This window comes from Hemiscyllium ocellatum, chromosome 6 (genome assembly GCF_020745735.1).
Source record: "Hemiscyllium ocellatum isolate sHemOce1 chromosome 6, sHemOce1.pat.X.cur, whole genome shotgun sequence".
In the NCBI taxonomy this organism is placed as follows: Eukaryota; Metazoa; Chordata; class Chondrichthyes; order Orectolobiformes; family Hemiscylliidae; genus Hemiscyllium; species Hemiscyllium ocellatum.
In genome coordinates, this window is record NC_083406.1 from 52,604,715 (window position 1) to 52,626,416 (window position 21,702).

General features: G+C 43.5%; 1 protein-coding gene across 3 annotated transcripts in view; it reads right to left on the reverse strand.

Annotated features, from left to right (window-relative positions):
- Nucleotides 1–21,500, reverse strand: part of amotl1 (angiomotin like 1) — a 244,441-nt gene extending 222,941 nt beyond the window's left edge. Inside the window, exons 1-2 of one of the 3 annotated variants that reach the window (XM_060825947.1) lie at nucleotides 21,395–21,495; nucleotides 8,077–8,197 (exon numbers count right to left, since the gene is read on the reverse strand). In XM_060825947.1, the coding sequence (XP_060681930.1) occupies nucleotides 8,077–8,170 (94 nt within the window). In that variant the 5' untranslated portion in view covers nucleotides 8,171–8,197; nucleotides 21,395–21,495. Of the gene's footprint in view, nucleotides 1–8,076; nucleotides 8,198–21,258; nucleotides 21,300–21,394 lie in introns of those variants that run through there. The other 2 variants (XM_060825948.1, XM_060825949.1) reach the window with 2 other exon arrangements.
- Between the last annotated feature and the right edge of the window lie 202 nt (nucleotides 21,501–21,702).

The window sequence follows — 21,702 nt, forward strand, 5'->3', positions numbered from 1 at the left end:
CCTCAAGTTTTTTTCATAAGCTATGCCTCCAGTCGAGGCATCATCCTGGTAAATCTCCTGTGCACTCTGTAAAGCTTTTACATCTTTCCTATAATGAGGCAACCAAAACTGAACACAATATTCCAAGTATGGTCTAACCATGGCACGATAGTGCTGCAGTGTAACCTCATGTTTCTTAAACTCAATCCCCCTGCTAATGAAAGCCAACATACCCGATTGTGTTTTTTGAAGTAGTAACAAGAAGGACTGAGCAGTGGACATGATCTACATGACTTCAGTATGATGTTCAACAAGGTTCTTCATGGTAGACTGCTAGATCTTACAGAATACAGGGAGAACTAACCATTTGGTACAGAACTGTCACAAAGGTAGAAGACAGAGGGTGGTGGTGAAGGGTTACTTGGCTTTTCCTTCACACCTTTAAATAGTGGCATTATATTACCTAACCTCCAGTTTTCTAGCACCTCATCTGTGACTATCAATGACACAAATATCTCAGCAAGGAGCCCAGCAATCACTTCCCTAGCTTCCCAGAGTGTTCTAGGGTACACCTGATCAGGTCCTGGGGAATTATCTGTTTTTATGCGTTTCAAGATATCCAGCACCTCCTCCTCAGTAATATGGACATTTTTTGAAAATGTCACCATCCAATTCCCACATTCTATATCTTCCATGTCCTTCTCCACAGTAAACACTGATGCAAAGTACTGATTTAGTATCTCCCCCATGTCCTGCAGCTCCACATATAGGCTGCCTTTCTGACCCTTGATGTACCCTATTCTCTCCCTAGTTAACCTTTTGTCCTTAAATGAATTTATAAAAGCACTTTGAATTCTCCTTAACCCTAATTGCCACAGCTATCTCATGTCCCCTTTTTGTTCTGCTGATTTACCTCTTAAGTATACTCCTTTATACTCTGCTAAGGATTCACTCGATCTCTCCTGTCTATACCTGACATCTGCTTCTTTTTCTTCTTAACCAAAACCTCAATTTCTCTAGCTATCCAACATTCCCTACATCTTTTCTTTCATCTGCCTTTTCTTTCACCCTAATAGGAATATACTGTCTCAGGATTATGAACTTGATTGAGTTTTTTGAAGAAACAACCAGGAGGATTGATGGGGGCAGAGCAGTGGACCTGATCTAAATGGATTTCAGTAAGGCAATTCACAGGGTTCCTCATGGAAGACTGGTTAGCAAGGTTAGATCTTATGGAATACAGGTTGAACAAGCCATTTGGATATAAAACTGACTCAAATGGAGAAGACAGAAGGTTACTTTTCAGACTGGAGGCCTGTAATCAGTGATGTGCCACAAGAATCGGTGGGAGGATCCACTACTTTTAGTCATTTATATAAATGGTTTGGATGTGAACATAGTTAGTAGGTTTGCAGATAACACCAAAATTGAAGGTGTGGTGGACAGCGAAGAATGTTATCTCAGAGTATAACGGGATCTTGATCAGATGGGTCAATGGGCCAAGGAGTGGCAGATGGAGTTTAATATAGATAAATGTGAGGTGCTGCATTTTGGAAAGGATGGGATTTATCCACTTAAATGATAGAGTCTCGGGAAATTTTGTTGAGAAAAGCAACCTTGAAGTGCATGTTCATTGTTCCTTGACAGCGGAGTCATGGATGACAGTTTAGTAATGAAGACATTTAATATACTTTCCTTTATTGGTCAGAGCATTGAGTATCAGAGTTAGGAGGTCATGTTATGGCTGTACAGGACATTGGTTAGGCCAGTTTTGGAATATTGCATGCAGTTCCTGTCTCCATCCTATCAGAAAGATGTTGTGAATCTTGGAAGGATTCAGAAAAGGTTGACAAGATTATTGCCAGGGTTGGAGGATTTTAACTCTAGGGAGAGGCTTATTAGACTGGGACTGTTTTCTCTGGAGCGTTGGAGGCTGAGGGATGACCGTAGAGGTTTATAAAATCATGAGGGGCATGGAAATGATAAATAGACAAGGTCTTTTCCCTGGTGTGGGGGTGTCCAGAACTAGAGGTTTAGGGTGAGAGGGGAAAGATATAAAAGGGACCTAAGAGGGAACTTTTTCACGCAGAGGTACGTGTATGGAGTGGAGTGACCTGCCAGAGGAAGAGGTGGAGGCTAGTACAATTGCAGCATTTAAAAGGCTTCTGGATGGGTATTTGTATAGGAAGGATTAGAAAGATATGGACCAAACACCGACAAGTGTGACTAGGTTAGGTTAGGATATCTGGTCGGTATGGGCGAGTTAGACCAAAGGATCTGTTTCCATGCTGTACATCTCTAGGACTCTGACATCATACACCTTCTTAACAGCCCTATCAACTTGGGTGGCAACTTTGAGGGATCTATGGATGTAGACCCCAAATACCCACTGTTCCTCCTCACGGCCAAGAATGCTGACTGCTTTTAACCCTGTATTCTGCATTTAAATTCGACCTTTCAAAATGAATCACTTCACACTTTTCCAGGTTGAACTCCACCTGCCACTTATCAACCCAGTTCTGCATCTTGGCTGCAAATGTGTTGCTGGTCAAAGCACAGCAGGTTAGGCAGCATCTCAGGAATAGAGAATTCGACGTTTCGAGCATAAGCCCTTCATCAGGATTCCTGATGAAGGGCTTATGCTCGAAACGTCGAATTCTCTATTCCTGAGATGCTGCCTAACCTGCTGTGCTTTGACCAGCAACACATTTGCAGCTGTGATCTCCAGCATCTGCAGACCTCATTTTTTACAGTTCTGCATCTTGTCAATGTCCCATTGCAACCCTTAACAGCCATGCAACTGTCTATCAGACCACCAACCTTCATCTCATTAGCAAAACTTACTAACCCATCCTTACATTTTCTCATCCAAGTCATTTGTAAAAAATCACAAAAAGCAGAGGTCCCAGAATAAATCCCTGCAGAACACCACTGGTCACTGAGCTCCAGGCTAAATGCTGTCAATATACTACCATGCTCTGGCTTCTATGGGCCATCAAATTCTGTAGCAGACATCAAAACTTCCCTATATCCCACACTTACTTTCTGAATGAGCCTACCATGGGGAACTTTATCAAACACCTTTCTAAAATCCACGTACACCACATCCACTGTTCTATCTTTGTCAATGTGTTTTGTCACATCTTCAAAGAATTCAATAAGGCTTGAGAGGCATGACCTGACCTCACAAAGCCACTGTGACTATCTCTAATCAAACTATGGTTTTCCAAGTAATCATAAATCCTGTCCAATATTTTGCTCATCACAAGCATAAGACTAACTGGTCTGTAATGCCCAGAATTATCCCTATTCCCTTTCTTGAATGGGAATAAAATTTGCTACCCTCCAATCATCTGATATTATTCCAATGGATAGTGAGAACACAAAGATCATTGCCAAAGGTGCAGCAATCTCTTCCCTTGCTTCCAATAGTTACCTTGGGTATATCTCATCTGGCCCAGGAAACTTAGCTGGACTTAGCTATCCTTATGCTTGTCAACATTTTTTGGCACATCCTCCTCCTTATCATCAACTTGTTCAAGCACATCAGCCTGTTTCATGCTGTCTTCAAAAATGACAAAGCTTCTCTCACTAGTGAATACTGAAGAAAGTGAGGACTGCAAATGCTGGAGATCAGAATCGAGAGTGTGGTGCTAGTAAAGCACAGCAGGCTAGGCAGCATTCGAGGAGCAAGAGAATTGACATTTCAGTCATAGGCCCTTGATGAAGGAAACCTCTTCTACTTCCTCCCCTGGAACATCCAATCATTCCTACCTTTGTGATATCCAAGTCTCCATAATGGCCACAACATCATAGTTCCAAGTACTGATCCATGCCTAAGTTCATCACCCTTATTCCTGATAATTAGTTGTGTTAAAGTTGACTCACCTCAACACATCATACTGACTGCAAATTTGCCCTATCAAATGTCTATCCCTCCTCACAGATCCACTGCATGCTGTACTCTAGCTACTTCATCCTCTGATTCATAGCTCTGGTTCCCACCCCCCTGCCAACTTGATTAAATTCAAAGAGCTCTAGCAAATCTCTCGTCCAGGATATTGGTACCTCTCCAGTTCAGGTGCAACCCATCTTGTACAGGTCCCACCTTCCCCATGAGGTATCCCAAATGGTCTACATCCATGTGGGATGTAGCTCTCCATCCTACACCAATGCTGCAGCCACGTGTTCAGCTGTACTTGCTGTCTTTTCCTAGCCTCATTAGCCTGTGGCACCGATAGCAATCCTGAGATTATTACTTTGCTCGTTCTGCCTTTTAGCTTCCAACCTAACTCACTATATTCTCTTTTCAGGTCCTCATCCCTTTTCTTAACTATGCCATTGTTACCAATGTGTACAATGACTTCTGGTTGCTCCACCTCCCCCTTAAGAATCCTGTAAACTTGATCCAAGACATCTCTTGACCCTGTCACCCGAGAGGTAACATACCATCTGCAAGTCCCGTTCGCAACACAGAATATTTATTATAAGAGTCAAGAGCAGAAAGGAAGTGCAATTTCCTTCAGATGGTGGATGTGTCAATTCACATGAGTCAGAAGACAGTTGGCTGAACAAGGCAATGTCACCAGGATCAATTCCAGGAGCTGGTTGGAGCATCGGAAAAGGCTTACTGATTGTATCAGGCTTTCAAATCAAGGCAACTAGAGAGGAAAGAATATGCTACAAAGATACACTATTTCAAATTACCGTTACTACTTCAGAGATCGGTGCCTGTATAGTTAGCAGGATCTACACAGATTCATATACTCCATGCAGGAACAAATGCAAAACAACGGACCATTCAGGAAATAGTTTGCTGGAAGACAGATTTGCAATCTGACTCAATTAAAGGACTTTAGTGGCCCAGCCAAAGTAAATATATGATATGTTCACCTACAATTTCTGAATTTATTGGATAGTTCATGTAAGAATTATTATCATAGACCACAGATGGTGGAGAAAACCTCCAACTTCTGTGCGATTCTTGTGGATGGCATTGATACACTGCACCAGTGTGAGTGTGTCTCATTTGACACTGAATTAGGGTCTTGTTGCAAGATTTTTGTAGCTTCAGTAATCGCATCTTTCAGCAATGCTGATACCAGTGCCATATAGATGATGGACTCCACTAAATCCTCCACCTAGGACATGCTGAGACACCAAATAGTTAAGGGTGCCAGCCATATTTGGAACGACAGCTTGCTTTCCTGGAGGTTGTTGAAAGTATTGATCTGTAACTGAAAGCAGGGTTACCAATGAAAGTTTAACACATTATCCAATCTTGGTGTGACAACGTGCCCTCATCCCCTAAACCAATCCCTGTCCTGGTATCAGAGAGATGTAGCTAGAGTGGCAGATTTTATGGAGGAAATAACAGAAATAATTTCATGGCTGGAAATTTGTGAACTTTGCAGGTGCCCGGTCACTGAAGCCAAAACGCTGCCCTATTCTCCCTGCTTCCCAAGATCCACAAGCCCAATTACCCCAGCTGACCCATTGTCTCCACATGCTCCTGCCCCACCGAACTCACTTCTTCCCACCTTGACACCATTCTTTCCCCATGGTCCAGGTACTTTCCACCTACATCCGTGAGACCAACCACATCCTCTGCTCTTTGGAAACATCCAGTTCCCTGGTTCCAGTGCTTCATCTTCACTATGGATGTGCAGTCCTTATACATGTCCATTCTCCACAATGACAGTCTATGGGCATTGGAGAGTTTCTTCCTCTTCAATGGATCCATCCAGTACCTTCCCCACTTCTCCAAATTACTCTTCACTCTCAATTTTTCCTTCAACTCTTCTCATTTCCTCCAAATCCAGGAATTGGCATGGGCACTCACATCAGCCATAGCTATGCCTACCTCTATCAGCTACCTTGAACTGTCCCTCTTTGGCACATACACAGGTACTGTTCCCCAGATCTTCTACTGCTGCATCAATGATGGAACTGGTACTGCATCCTGCACTCAGGCTGAATTGGAGCAATTCATTGACTTAGTCAACAACTTCCACCCTCAAATTCACTTGGTCTATCTTGGATATCCACCCACCCTCCCCCCCCTTTCTTGACCTCTGTTTTCATCTCCTGTGAGAGTTTACAGACTGACATTTACTATAAACCCACAGATCCCATAACTACCTGGACTACACCTCCTCCCACCCATAATATGCAAAAACTCCACCGTATTTTCCCAATTCCTCCATGTCCATCACATCTGTTCTGATGAGGACAAGTTTCACTCCCAAGCATCCCAGATGTCCACCTATTTTAAACAACATGCTTTTCCCCTTCAGTCATCCAGACAACCCTCCACTGCACCTATTCTATTCCCCATTCCACTGCTCTAAACAATGCCCCCAAAACATAGAAAAGGCAAGGTCCCATTGTCCTCACTTTCCACCCAATTAGTCTCTGCACCCTACATATCATCCTCAAACACCTTCACCAATTCCAACTGGACACCACCACATCTTCCCCTCCCCAACGGTCTGTCTTCTGAAAGGATTATTGTCTTCATCACTCCTTTGTTCGTGCCACTCTCTCCACCAACCTGCCCCCCCACCACCCCCCGGTACATTCCCTGGCAACTCTAAAAGAAACAGAACCTGGTAACATACCACCCCCCTCACCTCATCCAGGGCTCCAAACTGTCCTTCCAGGTGAAGCAGAGGTTCACCTGCTTTTCCTACGATGTAGTTTGCTGCATCCGGTGCTCCCGATGTGGTCTTCTCTACATCAGTGAGACCAAATATAAACTAAGGGAATGTTTGGTCAAGCATCTCAGCCGGGCCCATAAAGGGCCAGCTTGATTTCCCAGTCACTGTCCATTTCAATTCCCCTTCCCACTTCCTCTCCGACATGTCCATCCTCAGTCTCCTCAATCACAACATTAATCAGACCACAAATTGGAGGAACAATATCTACAGCAGCCTACGGCCCAGAGGACTCAAAATAGTTCTCCAATTTCAAATGACCTTTGACTCATTCCCTGAACCCCTCTCCAGCCCTGCCTCATCCCTTTCATTCCTCCTACTGACCCTTCCTTCCAGCTACCAACTAGATTTACTCCTCCCATCGACCAACCAAGTCGTACCTGCCACCTGTATTCACCTATCACTACCTCACCATTCTGACCCTCTCTCCACTCAACCTCTCCCTTCCTTTATCTACAGCTCCCTCTACCCCCACCTCCATTCCTAAAGAAGGGATATGCCCAAAGTCTTGAGTTCTTCACCTTCAGATGTAGCCTGGCTTGCTGTGTCCTTCCAGCCTCCTGCCTGTCTACACTAACATGGCAGGATGCAATATGAACGCACCTCAGTGAATGTTAGGATTTGGGACTGTATTCAGTTGTGATAGCCAATTAAGTGTCTGCCACTAAGTCTAGCTATCATATTGATGAGGGCTGCCTGCTTGTCGAGAGCTACTAGTTCAAACAGATGGCCAGCAACTGAGCAGCAAATTATGGTCAGTGCTGGAGTGTCAGGGGTATGGGCACCATTTAGGAGGAGGTCATTGAGGGATGGCAGTGGCATTGCCATGGGAGCAGCAAGCCCTTCCTGAAATGAAGATTTAATTCCACTGGAGCCCACTGGGAGGTTGTCAGAGTTTCACTGGATATTCCTTTGTGCATGACGGTAAGCTGCTACTATTGGCAGATAGCCAGCAAATGTGGGAAGATACAAGTGGCACAACTGCACTCTGAGTGAATGTCAGGTTTGCCATATTCCTGCACTGATAAAGTAGCATGACCAGAGAAGCATGCTGGTTCAGTGGTGAGCGCTGCTGCCTCAAAGCACCAGGGACTCATGTTTGATTCTAGCCTTGGGAGACTGTGTGGAAATTGCACATTTTTCCCATGTCTGCATGGGTTTCCTCCAGGTGCACCAGTTTCCTTCCACAGTCCAAAGATGTGCAGGTTAGGTGAATTGGGCAAGCTAAATTGCCTGTAATGTTCAGGGATGTATAGTTAAGGTACATTAGTCAGAAATGTAGAGTACGAGGGTAGGGTGTGATACTCTTCAGAGGGTTGGTGTGGACCTGTTGGGCCAAATGACCTGTTTCCATACTATAGGGATTCTATGATAAACATACCTTCACTTCGGAGCATGTCAGCAATCTGATGGATTCCAATGTGGGTTAACCAGTTGCTCAAAGCTGTAGATGTCCAATTTTCACAGGGTTCCATGCCTTTTATTGATATAGGAAAACCAGCCTAAAACAACAGAAATGCCATATTGACATTAATTCAATAGAGTTATACAGAACAGAAAGAGACCCTTTAGTCCATGGTGTCTGTACTCTTATCAGTTAATTTATTATAGTATAAAATTTTCCACATTCATACAAATTGCCCTATATTATTTCATATTTATTTACGATTTTTAAAAATTACTTCAATCTTTACTGCTTCAGGCATTCAGGATATTCTGAGAGATTCAGGAAACAGCTAATGTAAACTTGTCCCACAACATATCATTATTGATGACACAAATTATTGAGATCTGTAGCCACAAAGGTATTAGTCAAAGCACACAGAGCAGCAAACATGGATCTCCTGACCTCTGTCTGAGTGTCCACTGCAGCACTGAAACATTGACTGATGTGCCTGTACTGCAGTGGAAATGGAGATAATGACAACCAAATGCTGCATCACATTTTCGGTCCTCAAGTGCTGACATGGTTTTGGACTTCACTCCATGCTAGAAAAGAAGGTATGGGAGGAAATATCGAGGCTCCGAGCACAAATTTTCACTGCTCCTTGGGTATGGGAGTGATTCTAGAGAACAAGAGCCTTACAGTTGTTGAACCCATGTTCAAATAAAGAAGTATAAGCCTAACAAAACTAATGGCTTAAAGTCTTATGCCAGTCATGCTGAAAAAGATTTGTTGGAATATTCATACAAGCATATGAATTAGGAACAGGGGTAAATAGTTTGGCCTCTCTAAACTGATCCACGCTTGTTACCTCAAATTGATATTTCTGCCTACCCATAATAAAGTTTGACTCCCTTATTAGCCAAGTATCTACCTACCTCTATGTTTGGAGATGCCAGTGTTAGACTGGGGTGTATAAAGTTAAAAAAAAAGTCACAACACTAGGTTATAGTCCAGTAGGTTTAATTGGAAGCACACTAGTTTTCGGAGCACTGCTCCTTCATCAGGTGATTGTGGATCACAATTAAATCTGTTGGACTATAACCTGGTGTTGTGAGATTTTTACTTCATCTCTACCTTAGAATTCAGTCCCACTATTCTTTCTGGGGAAGAGAATGCCAAAGATTCATGACTCTTTACTGGATTTGGATGAGGCGTTGGACAGTCTGCCCACTGTTGGGCTTATTGAGGCTTTCTAATTGGCCACATAAAGGCCTCAACCCCCTCTGCCAAGTGTTGTTGTTGGACTGGGGTGCACAAGGTTAGCAATCACAATTATAGTCCAATAGGTTTATTTGAAATACAAGCTTTCGGAGCACTGCTCATTTATCACTCCACCTGATGAAGGAGCAGCACTCTGAAAGCTTGTGATTTCATACGAAGCTGTTGGACTATAACCTGGTATCATGTGATTTCTGACCATAGTTAAGATTGAAAGATTTTTGGAAATTGAGCTTGATTCCTGAAGAAGGGCTCATATCCAAAACATCGATTCTCCTGCTCTTTGGATGCTGCCTGACCTACTGTGCTTTTCCAGCAACACATTTTCAGCTATTATCTCCAGCATCTGCAGTCCTCACTTTCTTCTTTAAAATGAACCCGTCAATTCAGATTTCTGTTCATTCCACGATATTGAGCAAATGTGAACTCAGAATATGGTTATTGTTTTTTGTTTAAACTTAATGATATTGAATTCCATTTGAAATTTCAGCCCATTCTCATCAAATCAATCCATTTCATTTACTTTGCTGTAGGTAAAATGTTGTGTGAAGGCTGGATCTTTTCAAATAATTTTATCCAGTGCTATTTTTTGAAGTCCTATTATACTTTACTTAAGTTCTTTATAGTAACTTTCATTTTTCTGCTGCCACTATTATTTTTAGTCATAAACCTTTCTTTTCTTACAAGTGATGCTTATCATGAATATAGTTACAAATCAGGAAATTGTGCTGCTCAGAATTGAGGACTTAGGGAATGACTATTTCTAACATGGATTTGGTCAGCCTACCAGATTTCATCATGAAGGAGACACTATCATGTATCAGTAAAGACCAAGGGCTGGATTTCATGCCAGCAACTTAGGCCAAAGACCCTTCCACACTCCATAAAATCAGGCATCATAATTCCAGCCTTTGATATCAAGGAAAGCAAATGGGGGCCTGAAGTCAGAAGCTCACTTGCCTCTATAAAACAAGCTATTAAAATTCAATTAAATCAATCAATTGCATCTAAAACTAAAATTATTTTATGTGGCACACATAGCCCAACAGGGAGTGATTTAAGGGTAGCTATTTAAGGGCAGCACAAAGTTGGTGGATAAGGCTTGGAAACAAACAATTCAGAGTGTGGATGTAGCACCTAAGTTTGCTGACAAAGATGAGGCTGTTGACCTAAGAATCTCGAGACATCTTTGTGAGGTCCATCAGAAGACAATAGAAAGGCACGAGAAATCAACTTTGAAAGGAAAGGCTCCAACTGGCCCAATTAGAATTGCTACTGTGAAGACGAAAACATAAGGAGGACAGCTGGACAGAGACAGCTGTGACCTGTTTGCCAGGCATGTGGAAGATCTGCAGTTGCTCAAAAGAACAGAAGGGCATAGAGACCAATATTATCAAGTTTGTACCGTAGCAAAAGTCATACGCTATCCAAGCAGATTACAGGCAGAGGATAAATTAACAGCACCTAGTTAGAGTGTCTTCAATGTCAGCCTGTCTTCCAGGAGGTAGTGCTGTCACTTTGTGAATTGCTTGCTGGGGGGATTATGTCAAATGGTGGACAGGCAATGCCTGTAGCTCTGAAGGTGACTGAATTACCTTTGTACTTTGGATACTTTCCAGGAAACACCAGCCACAGATGTTTGCAGTATTTTGCAGACTAGAGGACATCAGCGCATCAACATGGTGACCTCTAAGAGGAGTGAACAAATTCATCACTGAGGCAATGGATGAGGTTATTCAAGCTAAGAAAACCAGTGCAGAGGCAATGACCAAGTGATATTATTGCAAGACTATTGATGGGGACACAGGTTCAAATCTCATCCTGACAGATGATGGAATTTGAATTCAATTAAAAAAAAAATTGGAAATAAGCATATACTGATGACCATGAAATCATTGTTGGTTGTCAGAAAAACCTAGCTGGTTCACTAAAATTGCCTACTTTGGATTCCAGCATCTGCAAACAGGAGGCTGGAAGAACACAGCAAGCCAGGTAGCATTAGGAGATGGAGAAGCTGACATTTCAGGTCAAAACTCTTCATCAGGACTGGGTCTTGAAAGGTCCAGTCCTGATGAAGGGTCTTAACCCAAAATGTCGACTTCTGCACCTCTGGATGCTGTCTGGCTTTCTGTGTTCTTCCAACCTCCTGTTTGTCATCCTCACCTGGTCTGGCCTACATGTGACTCCACACCCACAGCAATGTAGGTGACTTTCAATTAAGACTATAAGACATAGGAGTGGAAGTTAGGCCATTCGACCCATCGAGTCCACTCCGCCATTCAATCACGGCTGATGGGCATTTCAATGCCACTTACCCACATTCTCCCCGTAGCCCTTAATTCCTCGAGACATCAAGAATCTATCAATCTCTGCCTTGAAGACATTTAGCGTCTTGGCCTCCACTGCACTATGCGGCAATGAATTCCACAGGCCCACCACTCTCTGGCTGAAGAAATGTCTCCTCATTTCTGTTCTGAATTGACCCCCTCTAACTTTAAGGCTGTGTCCACTGGTCCTAGTCTCCTCACCTCACGGAAACAATTTCCTAGCGTCTACACTTTCCAAGCCATGTATTATCTTGTAAGTTTCTATTAAGTCTCCCCTTAATCTTCTAAACCCAAATGAATACAATCCCAGGATCCTCAGCCATTCCTCATATGTTAGACCAACCATTCCAGGGATCATCCGTGTGAATCTCCGCTGGACACGTTCCAGTATGTCCTTCCTGGAGGTGTGGGGACCAAAATTGGACACTGTACTCCAAATGGGGCCTAACCAGAGCTTTATAAAGTCTCAGTAGCACAACAGTGCTTTTATATTCCAACCCTCTTGAGATAAGTGACAACATTGCATTCACTTTCTTAATCACAGACTCAACCTGCATGTTCACCTTTAGAGAATCCTCGACTAGCACTTCCAGATCCCTTTGTACTTTGGCTTTACGAATTTTCTCACCATTTAGAAAGTAGTCTACACTTTTATTCTTTTTGCCAAAGTGCAAGACCTTGCATTTGCTCACATTGAATTCCATCAGCCATTTCCTGGACCACTCTCCCAAACGGTCTAGATCCTTCTGCAGCCTCCCCACTTCCTCAGTACTACCTGCCTGTCCACCTAACTTCGTATCATCGGCAAACTTCGCTAGAATGCCCCCAGTCCCTTCATCCAGATCATTAATATATAACATGAACAGCTGCGGCACCAACACTGAACCCTACGGGACACCGCTTGTCGCCGGCTGCCATTCCGAAAAATAACCTTTTATCCCAACTCTCTGCCTTCTGTCAGACAGCCAATCCGCAATCCATCCCAGTAGCTCACCTCAAACACCATGGGCCCTCACCTTGCTCAGCAGCCTCCAGTGTGGCACCTTATCAAAGGCCTTTTGGAAGTCTAGATAGACCACATCCACTGGGTTCCCTGGTCTAACCTACTTGTCACCTCTTCAAAGAATTCCACCAGGTTTGTCAGGCATGACCTCCCCTTACTAAATCCAATTGCTCTCCGAAATGACCAAGCAAGCCATTCAGTTGTACCAATTGCTAAAAAATCTCAAAAAATGGTGCATGCATGGAATGAACTGCCAGAGGATGTGGTGGAGAATGGTACAATTACAACATTTAAAAGGCATCTGGATGGGTAGAAAAGAAGGAAGAGTTTAGAAAGTTATGGACCAAATGCTGGCAAATGGGACTAGATTAATGAAGGACACCTGGTTGGCATGCAGAGATGGACCAAAAAGTCTGTTTCCATACTATACATGTTAATGACTTCAAATGAAGCTGGACAGATGATCTGCTATCAACCTAGGCACCGGGAAAGACAAGAACAGAAACAACCCTGTCAACTCTCCGAAATCCTCCTGACTAACATCTGGGTGCTAGTGCCAAAATTGGGAGACCTAGCTCATAGATTAGTTAAGCAACACCCTGACAAAGTCACACTCATGGAATCATACCTTGCAAACAATGTCCCAGATACCACCATCATTATACCTGAACTGGACAGACCCAGCAGAGGTGGCAGCACAGTGGTTTACAGTCAGGTGCGAGTTGCCCTGGGAGTCCTCAACATTGATTCTGGATCTCAAGTCGTCTCACGGCTTCACGTTAACATGGATAAGGAAACCTCCTGTCGATTACCATGACACATCCTCCCTCAGCTGATGAATCGGTACTCCATGTAGAAAAAACACTTAAAAGGAAGCACTGAGGTGGCACAAAATGTATCCAATGTCCACAACCAAGAGTGGCTCAGCATCATTACTACTGATCAATCTGGTCAGTTCCTAAAGGATATAGCTGCTAGATTGGGTCTGCAGCAGGTGGTGAGGGAACTAAAGAGAGGGAAAAAATAGACTTGACTTCAACTTTACCAATGTGTCAGCTGCAGATGACAGTACTGTCCATGACCATTTTGGTAAGAGCAACCACCACATAGTTCTTGTGGAGACATCATTCTCTTCACACGGAAAATAACTTTCATCATGTTGTACTAAGAGGGACAGACTTCAACAGATCTAGCAGTTCAAGACTGGGCATCTATAAAAGGCAATGTGGGCCATCAACAGCAGGAGAATTTTACTTTAGCCCAAAATGTAACACCATGGCCCGGCTATCCCCCACTCAACCATTTTGTCTCTCTTCCGCCTCAGGATTGCCTGTTTGAACTCTATGATAAGGCAATAGAAAACATGTCAGAACATAAGTCAAAAGGTGTGGCCCTGAAAAGCCACAGCAGGTCAGGCAGCATTCGAGGACCAAGGGAGCCAATGCATCAGATATAAAGCTCTTCATCAAGAATGTGGGCTAACCCTAATGCCCACATTCCAGATGAAGGGCTTACACCCAAAGCGTCAACTCCCCTCCTCCTAGGATGCTGTCTGACCTGCTGTGTTTTTTCAATACCATACCTTTTGACTCCGATCTCCAGTCCTCACTTACTCCATGTCAGAATATGAACGGAGAAACCTCTGATTGAGTTTTTGGGTCTCGCTGTCTGGGAGAATCACCAACCTCTCAATGAAAAGGCCACTTGTTTGAAAGAGAGGGAGATTCCAGTGCTTATAGCTTGAATAGATCCCATTACTGTTCTTGGTATGCTTTGGGATCTCCTTTGTAATGTCTGTCAAATTTCCATGGACCTCCTCATTATCTGCCTATGGTTCAGCATCAAGCTCTATCACAGCCATTGTCACCAGATCTAGAGATTGTGCCAATACCAGTTTGTGGCTCCCATTCAGCAAACTCACATGAGTGTTAATATCTGAAAATGTGTTCTATTCCTGGCAAAAAATTCTTGCTTCAGGCAACTGGTCATGGCTTAATTACCGTTAACAGTTTTGATTTGATTTATTATAATTACATGTAGCTAGGTACAGTGAAAAGCTTTGTTTTGCAATCAATACAGGCAGATCATAGCAAAGAAATCAAAGGGTGCTTAGACAGAGTGAATTTAGGTTTATCATAAGTAGTGTTAGACAGAGATCTGCTGCAGGAAACTTGCAAAGTCTGAATCCTGTGGAGCCATGTTGTTTTATTTCAGTATATATTTTAACAAGAGGATGTGAAACATTTGTGGAATCATAAGCAATGTAATAGGACACTAACACCATAGGACAAGGAGTGTGCCATTCTGCCCAGCTCATCAAGTATGCTCTGCCAGTCAATGAAATGACTAATCTGATATCTTCAATTCCACTTTCCTTGGTTATGGATTAAATATTCATATGTCTGTCTGCCTTAGTTTCAAATATACTTTATTGAGCATCCATAGCCCTCTGCAGTAAAGTGTTCCATGGATTCACTACTTTCTGAGAGAGAGAAATTCTTCCTTTTCTGTTTTAAATGAACAACCGCTTACTCTGAGATTATGTCCTCTGGTCCTAGACTCTCCCACAAGGAGATACAGCATCTGGCTTGACAAGTCTTTTAGTAATCTGATATATTCCAACAAGGTTACCTCTCATTTAGAATCAGAGTCATAGAGATGTGCAGCATGGAAACAAACCCTTTAGGTCCAACCCGTTCATGCCGACCAGATATTCCAACCCAGTCTAGTTCCACCTTCCAGCAACTCCTGTCTTTCATGCCTGGGATTAATCTATTGAATCTTTTACGACTCCTTCCAATCCCAATATACCTTACCTTAGATAAAAAGGACCAAAACAGTTTTTTTCAGTACTCTAGGAGTGGCCTGATTGAGTTTCAGCAAGAATTCCATTATCTAGACACTATTTTCAAATAAAGACCAACATTGCATTTGCCTTCCCAATCACCTTTTGAACTTGTATACTAGCTTTTTGCAAACTATGTATGCAGCCTCCCAAATCTCTCCGTGCTTTAGCTTTCAGCAGTCAATCATTCTCCATTTAAATAATAGCTTCTTTATTCTTCTTACCAAAGTGCATAACTTCACATTTCACACAGATTTTTGCTCTTTCATTTAACCTATCTGTATCCATCTGCAGATTCGGTATCGTTCCCCCACCTATTTATGTAAATTTACCTCATTCAGTTTATTAATATATAGAAATAATTGTGGCCCAACACTGAGCTCTTTGTAACACACTAATTATTACAGGTTGTCAGCCTGATAATGTCTTCCCTTTCGCATCCTGAACTCGGTCTTCTATTAACTTTCTCCCAATGATAATATACTACCCAAAGCAACATGGAGAAAGGGTTAAGATGGTTCATCCATCTCAATGCCAGTCCTTCAAAGATGGTGACTGCCAGGATCAGAGAAAGGATAAAGATTATGCACACTCCACTCATCATATTAGGTTGAGTAACAGATTGTTGCAAAGATGTGTATCCAAAATGCAATGTAAACCTTGGCACAGGATGAGGTCCATGATGCATACATTCCTCACTTTGTCAGTGCAAATCTCCTTGAACAAGTACTCTTGATCACTGCCTAGTCATGAACTCATTCCCCATTACCCATGCATATCACCACATTTTCTTCCATAGCTGTGAGCCCACATTAGGAACAAGACTTAGAGTCAGAGATCCATAGCACAGAAACAGACACTTCGGTCCAACTCGTCCATTCCAACCAAATATTGTAACCTAATCTAGTCCCATTTACCAGCACTTGGCCCGTATCCCTCTAAACCCTTCATATACAAATACCCAGCCTTTTAAATGCTGCAATTGTACCAGCCTCCACTACTTCTTCTATCAGCTCATTTCATACATGGACAACCCATTGCGTGAAAAGTTGCCCCTTAGGTCTGTTTTATATCTTTCCCCTTTCACCCTCTAGTTGTGGACTCCCCCACCCTCGGGAAAAGACTTACTCTATTTATCCTATCCATACCACTCGTGATTTTATAAACCTCTATAAGGTCACCCCTCAGTGTCCAACGCTCCTGGGAAAACACCCCCAGCCTATTCAGCTTCTCCCTAGAGCTCAAATCCTCCAACCTTGGCAACATGCTTGAAACTCTTTTCTGAACCCTTCCATGTTTCACAACATCCTTCCGATAAGAAGGAAACCAGAATTGCATGCAATATTCCAAAGGTGGCCTAACCAATGTCCTGTACAGCTGCAACATGACCTCCCAACTCCTGTATTCAATACTCTGACTAATAAAGCGCAGCAGGTCAGGCAGCATCCAAGGAGCAGGAGAATCGACGTTTCAGGCACGAGCCCTTCTTCAGGAATGCTGAAAGTTTGCCAAGCAGGCGAAGGTAAAAAGGTAGGAAGGAGGAACTTGGGGGAGGGGCGTTGGAAATGTGATAGGTGGAAGGAGGTTAAGGGGAGGGTGATACACCGGAGTGGGGGTGGGGCGGAGAGGTCTGGAAGAAGATTACAGGTTAGGAAGGTGGTGCTGAGTTCGAGGATTGGGACTGAGACAAGTTGCGGGGAGGGGAAAATTAGGAAAATGGAGAAGTCTGAATTCATCCCTTGTGGTTGGAGGGTTCCTAGGCGGAAGATGAGGCGCTCTTCCTCCAGCCGTCGTATTGCTACGGTCTGGCGATGGAGGAGTCCAAGGACCTGCATGTCCTTGGTGGAGTGGGAGGGGGAGTTGAAGTGTTGAGCCACAAAGTAGTTGGGTTGGTTGGTCCGGGTGTCCCAGAGATGTTCTCTGAAACATTCCGCAAGTAGCCTGTTTCCCCAATATCGAGGAGGCCACATCGGGTGCAGCGGATGCAGTAAATAATGTGTGTGGAAGTGAATTAATGGTGGATGTGGAAGGATCCCTTGGGGCTTTGGAGGGAAGTAAGGGGAGAGGTGTGGGCGCATGTTTTGCATTTCTTGCGGTTGCAGGGGAAGGTGTCAGGAGTGGAGGTTGGGTTGGTGGGGGGTGTAGACCTGATGAGGGAGTCACGGAGGGAGTGGTCTTTTTGGAACGCTGACGGGGAGGGGAGGGAAATATATCCCTGGTGGTGGGGTCCGTTTGGAGGTGGCGTAAATGACAACAGATGATACGATATATATGGAGATTGGTACCCTTCCACTGACACCTTCCTCTGACTGACTGAACTGGTCCATTCTCTGAACAACTTCTCTTTCCAATCCTCCCACTTCCTCCAAACCAAAGGAGTAGCCATGGGCACCCGCATGGGCCCCAGCAATGCCTGCCTCTTTGTAGGATATGTGGAGCGGTCCATTTTCCGCAGCTACACTGGCACCACACCCCAACTTTTCCTCCGCTACATCGATGAATGTATCGGCACTGCCTCGTGCTCCCACGAGGAGGTTGAACAGTTCATCCACTTGACCAACACCTTCCACCCTGACCTCAAATTTTCCTGGACCGTCTCAGACTCCTCCCTCCCCTTCCTAGACTTCTCCATTTCTATCTCAGGCAACCGAATCAACACGGATATTTACTATAAACCGACCGACTCCTACAGCTACCTAGACTACACCTCCTCCCACCCTGCCCCCTGTAAAAACACCATCCCAAATTCCAATTCCTTCATCTCTGCTGCATCTGCTCCCAGGAGGACCAGTTCCAATACCGAATAACCCAGATGGCCTCCTTCTTCAAAAACCGCAACTCCCCCCCGCTCCCCCCCAACCGAGACGTGATTGACAATGCTCTCCACTGCATCTCCTCCATTTCCCGCTCCTCCGCCCTTGAGCCCTGCCCCTCCAATCGCCACCAGGACAGAACCCCACTGGTCCTCACCTCCCACCAACCTCCATATACATTGTATCATCCGTCGTCATTTCTGCCACCTCCAAATGGACCCCACCACCAGGGATATATTTTCCTCTCCTCCCCTATCAACGTTCCGAAAAGACGACTCCCTCGTCAGGTCCACACCTCCCACCAACCCAACCTCCATTCCCAGCACCTTCCCCTGCAACCGCAAGAAATGCAAAAACTTGCCCCCAAACCCCCCCCCCCCCCCTTACTTCCCTCCAAGGTCCCAAGGGATCCTTCCATATCCACCACAAATTCACCAGCACCTCCTCACACATCATTTACTGCATCCGATGTGGCCTCCTCTATATTGGAGGGACAGGCCGCCTACTTGTGGAATGTTTCAGAGAACACCTCTGGGACACCCGGACCAATCAACCCAACCACCCTGTGGCTCAACACTAACTCCCCCTCCCACTCCCACTCCCACTCCACCAAGGACATGCAGGTCCTTGGACTTGTCCATCACCAGACCATAGCAACACGACGGTTGGAGGAAGAGCGCCTCATCTTCCGCCTAGGAATCCTCCAACCACAAGGGATGAATTCAGATTTCTCCATTTTCCTCATTTTCCCCTCCCCTCACCTTGTCTCAGTCCCAACCCTCGAACTCAACACCACCTTCCTAACCTGCAATCTTCTTCCTGACCTCTCCGCCCCCACTCCCACTCCGGTCTATCACCCTCACCTTAACCTCCTTCCACCTATCCCATTTCCAATGCCCCTTCCCCAAGTCCCTCCTCCCTACCTTTTATCTTAGCCTGCTTGGCACACTCTCCTCATTCCTGAAGAAGGGCTCATGCCCAAAATGTCAATTCTTCTGCTCCTTGGATACTGCCTCACCTGCTGCGCTTTTCCAGCAACACATTTTCAGCTCTGATCTCCAGCATCTGCAGTCCTCACTTTCTCCTACTCTGACCAATAAAGGAAAGCATACCAAACACCTTCTTCACTATCTTATCTACCTGCAACTGCACTTTCAAGGAGCTATGAACATGTACTCCAAGGTCTCTTGGTTCAGCAACACTCCCTAGGCCCTTGCCATTAAGTAAACAAGTCCTGCTAAGATTTGCTTTCCCAAAATGCAGCACCTCGCATTTATCTAAATTAAACTCCATCTGACATTTCTCAGCCCATTGGCCCATCTGGTCCAGAATGTTGGACCATAACCTGGTGTTGTGTTAATATTGCTGAGAAAAGGTGTTGCTGGAAAATCTCAGCAGGTTAGGCAGCATCCAAGGAGCAGGAGAATTGATGTTTCAGGCATGAGCCCTTCTTCAGTTGTGTGATTTTTTACCTTCATTGCTCATGGCAATAACTAGAAGGGGAGTTGGTCTGTTTGATCCAGTGTGGTGGGGCCCTGCATAAGCAGCTGATATTTCCATCTTTGTTACTAGGAAGGCACAGGTGACTCAAGAATCATCGGGATGATGATGCATATTCTGCCTAAATGTTCTCCTTTTCATTCTATGCAATTAGTGTCACAATAGTGATTGTTTGCCAATTAACTTCTGGTTCTGAATGTGCTCCCAGCCAGAGCTGGCAGCCCTTTAAATTGAATGCTGAAACCTACTTCAGGTCCATGATCTAGCCTCACTACTGCAGGATGTCCCATCTGAGACATGTGACTTATCACATGCACAATTGGTCAGACACAGTTGACTGGCTCTTCAATTGTTCTGGAAACATTGACACAGGTGGAATTAGGTGGTACTAGCTACTTTCCATTTCATCTGTTTTACCCCCTAAGGGACCTTTCAGTTGAGACCTATACTTTTTGACAGGCTTTTTTGACTTCTGGAGATTTTCTTCCTATTGTTGACTAATGTTTATGCATTAGCAAACTTCTTCAGGGACACCTAGATGAAAAACGCAAGTGAATACTAATTGACATTTTCTTCTTCCCTAATTGAATCCATTGGTTTCAACAATAAAATGAAGTATAAATCTATTGAATCCAACTTTCACATTAAACAAATCATACATAAGGATTACTAGCAGTCAATTAAATGCTTATAATTCATCAGCTGGCCACAGTTAGCATTGGAGTCTAAATTAAATCTAAATTTAAAACTCCATATGGCATAGACAAATTCGTGAAAGAGATTGTTAACATATCAGTAATGTTCAAGCTTACATGCACCAGTGTTGTGGTTGACAGCCATATTGGAATAATAAATCAAAATACAACATAGAACTCTGACAACGGCTGAGACAATGGAAATAGTCATTATGAAGCAGTAAAGCATTAAGTATCAAAAATATGAAAACATCAAAATATGATTGAATGCTTTCAGAATAGTATATTTTAGATAATTAAATACATTATACTTGATAAACTTATGAAAAATTGAGATAATCAGAATTCAAGCTGCATAAAAGATCTAAACATGTCCTATTAAACGATTCTTAAAAAAGTGATCAAAACATGCATATACAGCATTAAGGAGGAGTTATAAATTCACATATTATATACCATTACTTGTTCATCTCTGTAGGTAAGCAGCTTTCAAAAATGAACACAGCTTACATTGTAATGAAGTGTTAAGCAGCAGCAGCAGCAGCAGCAATCTGTAATTCCACTTAACAGCTGGATTCAAGAATATTTAGTAAATGATGTTCTAATTGAAACAATTTTAAAACTCCAACCTTATTAAATGTTGTGCTTATCATCTTGTATGTCTGACCTGGGACTGCTAAAACCCTCATTACACTCAAATAAAGACATTAGTCACCTTATAGAATCAGAAGGCACCATACACAAGCGCAGTTTCTTCAAATCATACAGATGCAAAAAAAAAATCAATAATCATTAAACATTGAAGTATTCTTTGATTAATCTCAGAACAATCCCCATTTATATGTTCTTACCTTGTATGTAGCTTTTAATGATAAACATTACTTGCCTCAGCATTTGAAACAATGAACTCGTTGCTCGTGTAACTGAGTCAACTCAGGGCAGCTGTTTCAGGAGTATGTCTGGACTTGTGTCTGCCATTGATTGAACCTGCCTTCAATTGGCAGCATTACTGCATGCTTACACTGATCCAGTCTCTAACTAGTGATTAAATTGCCAAATCCATCTTCATATCTTTCAAATGATTCATGGGTTGAATGATGCAGAAGGGTGGGGATTAAAGCATATTTTGAAAAATGTGTTCTTAAAAAGTATAATTCAA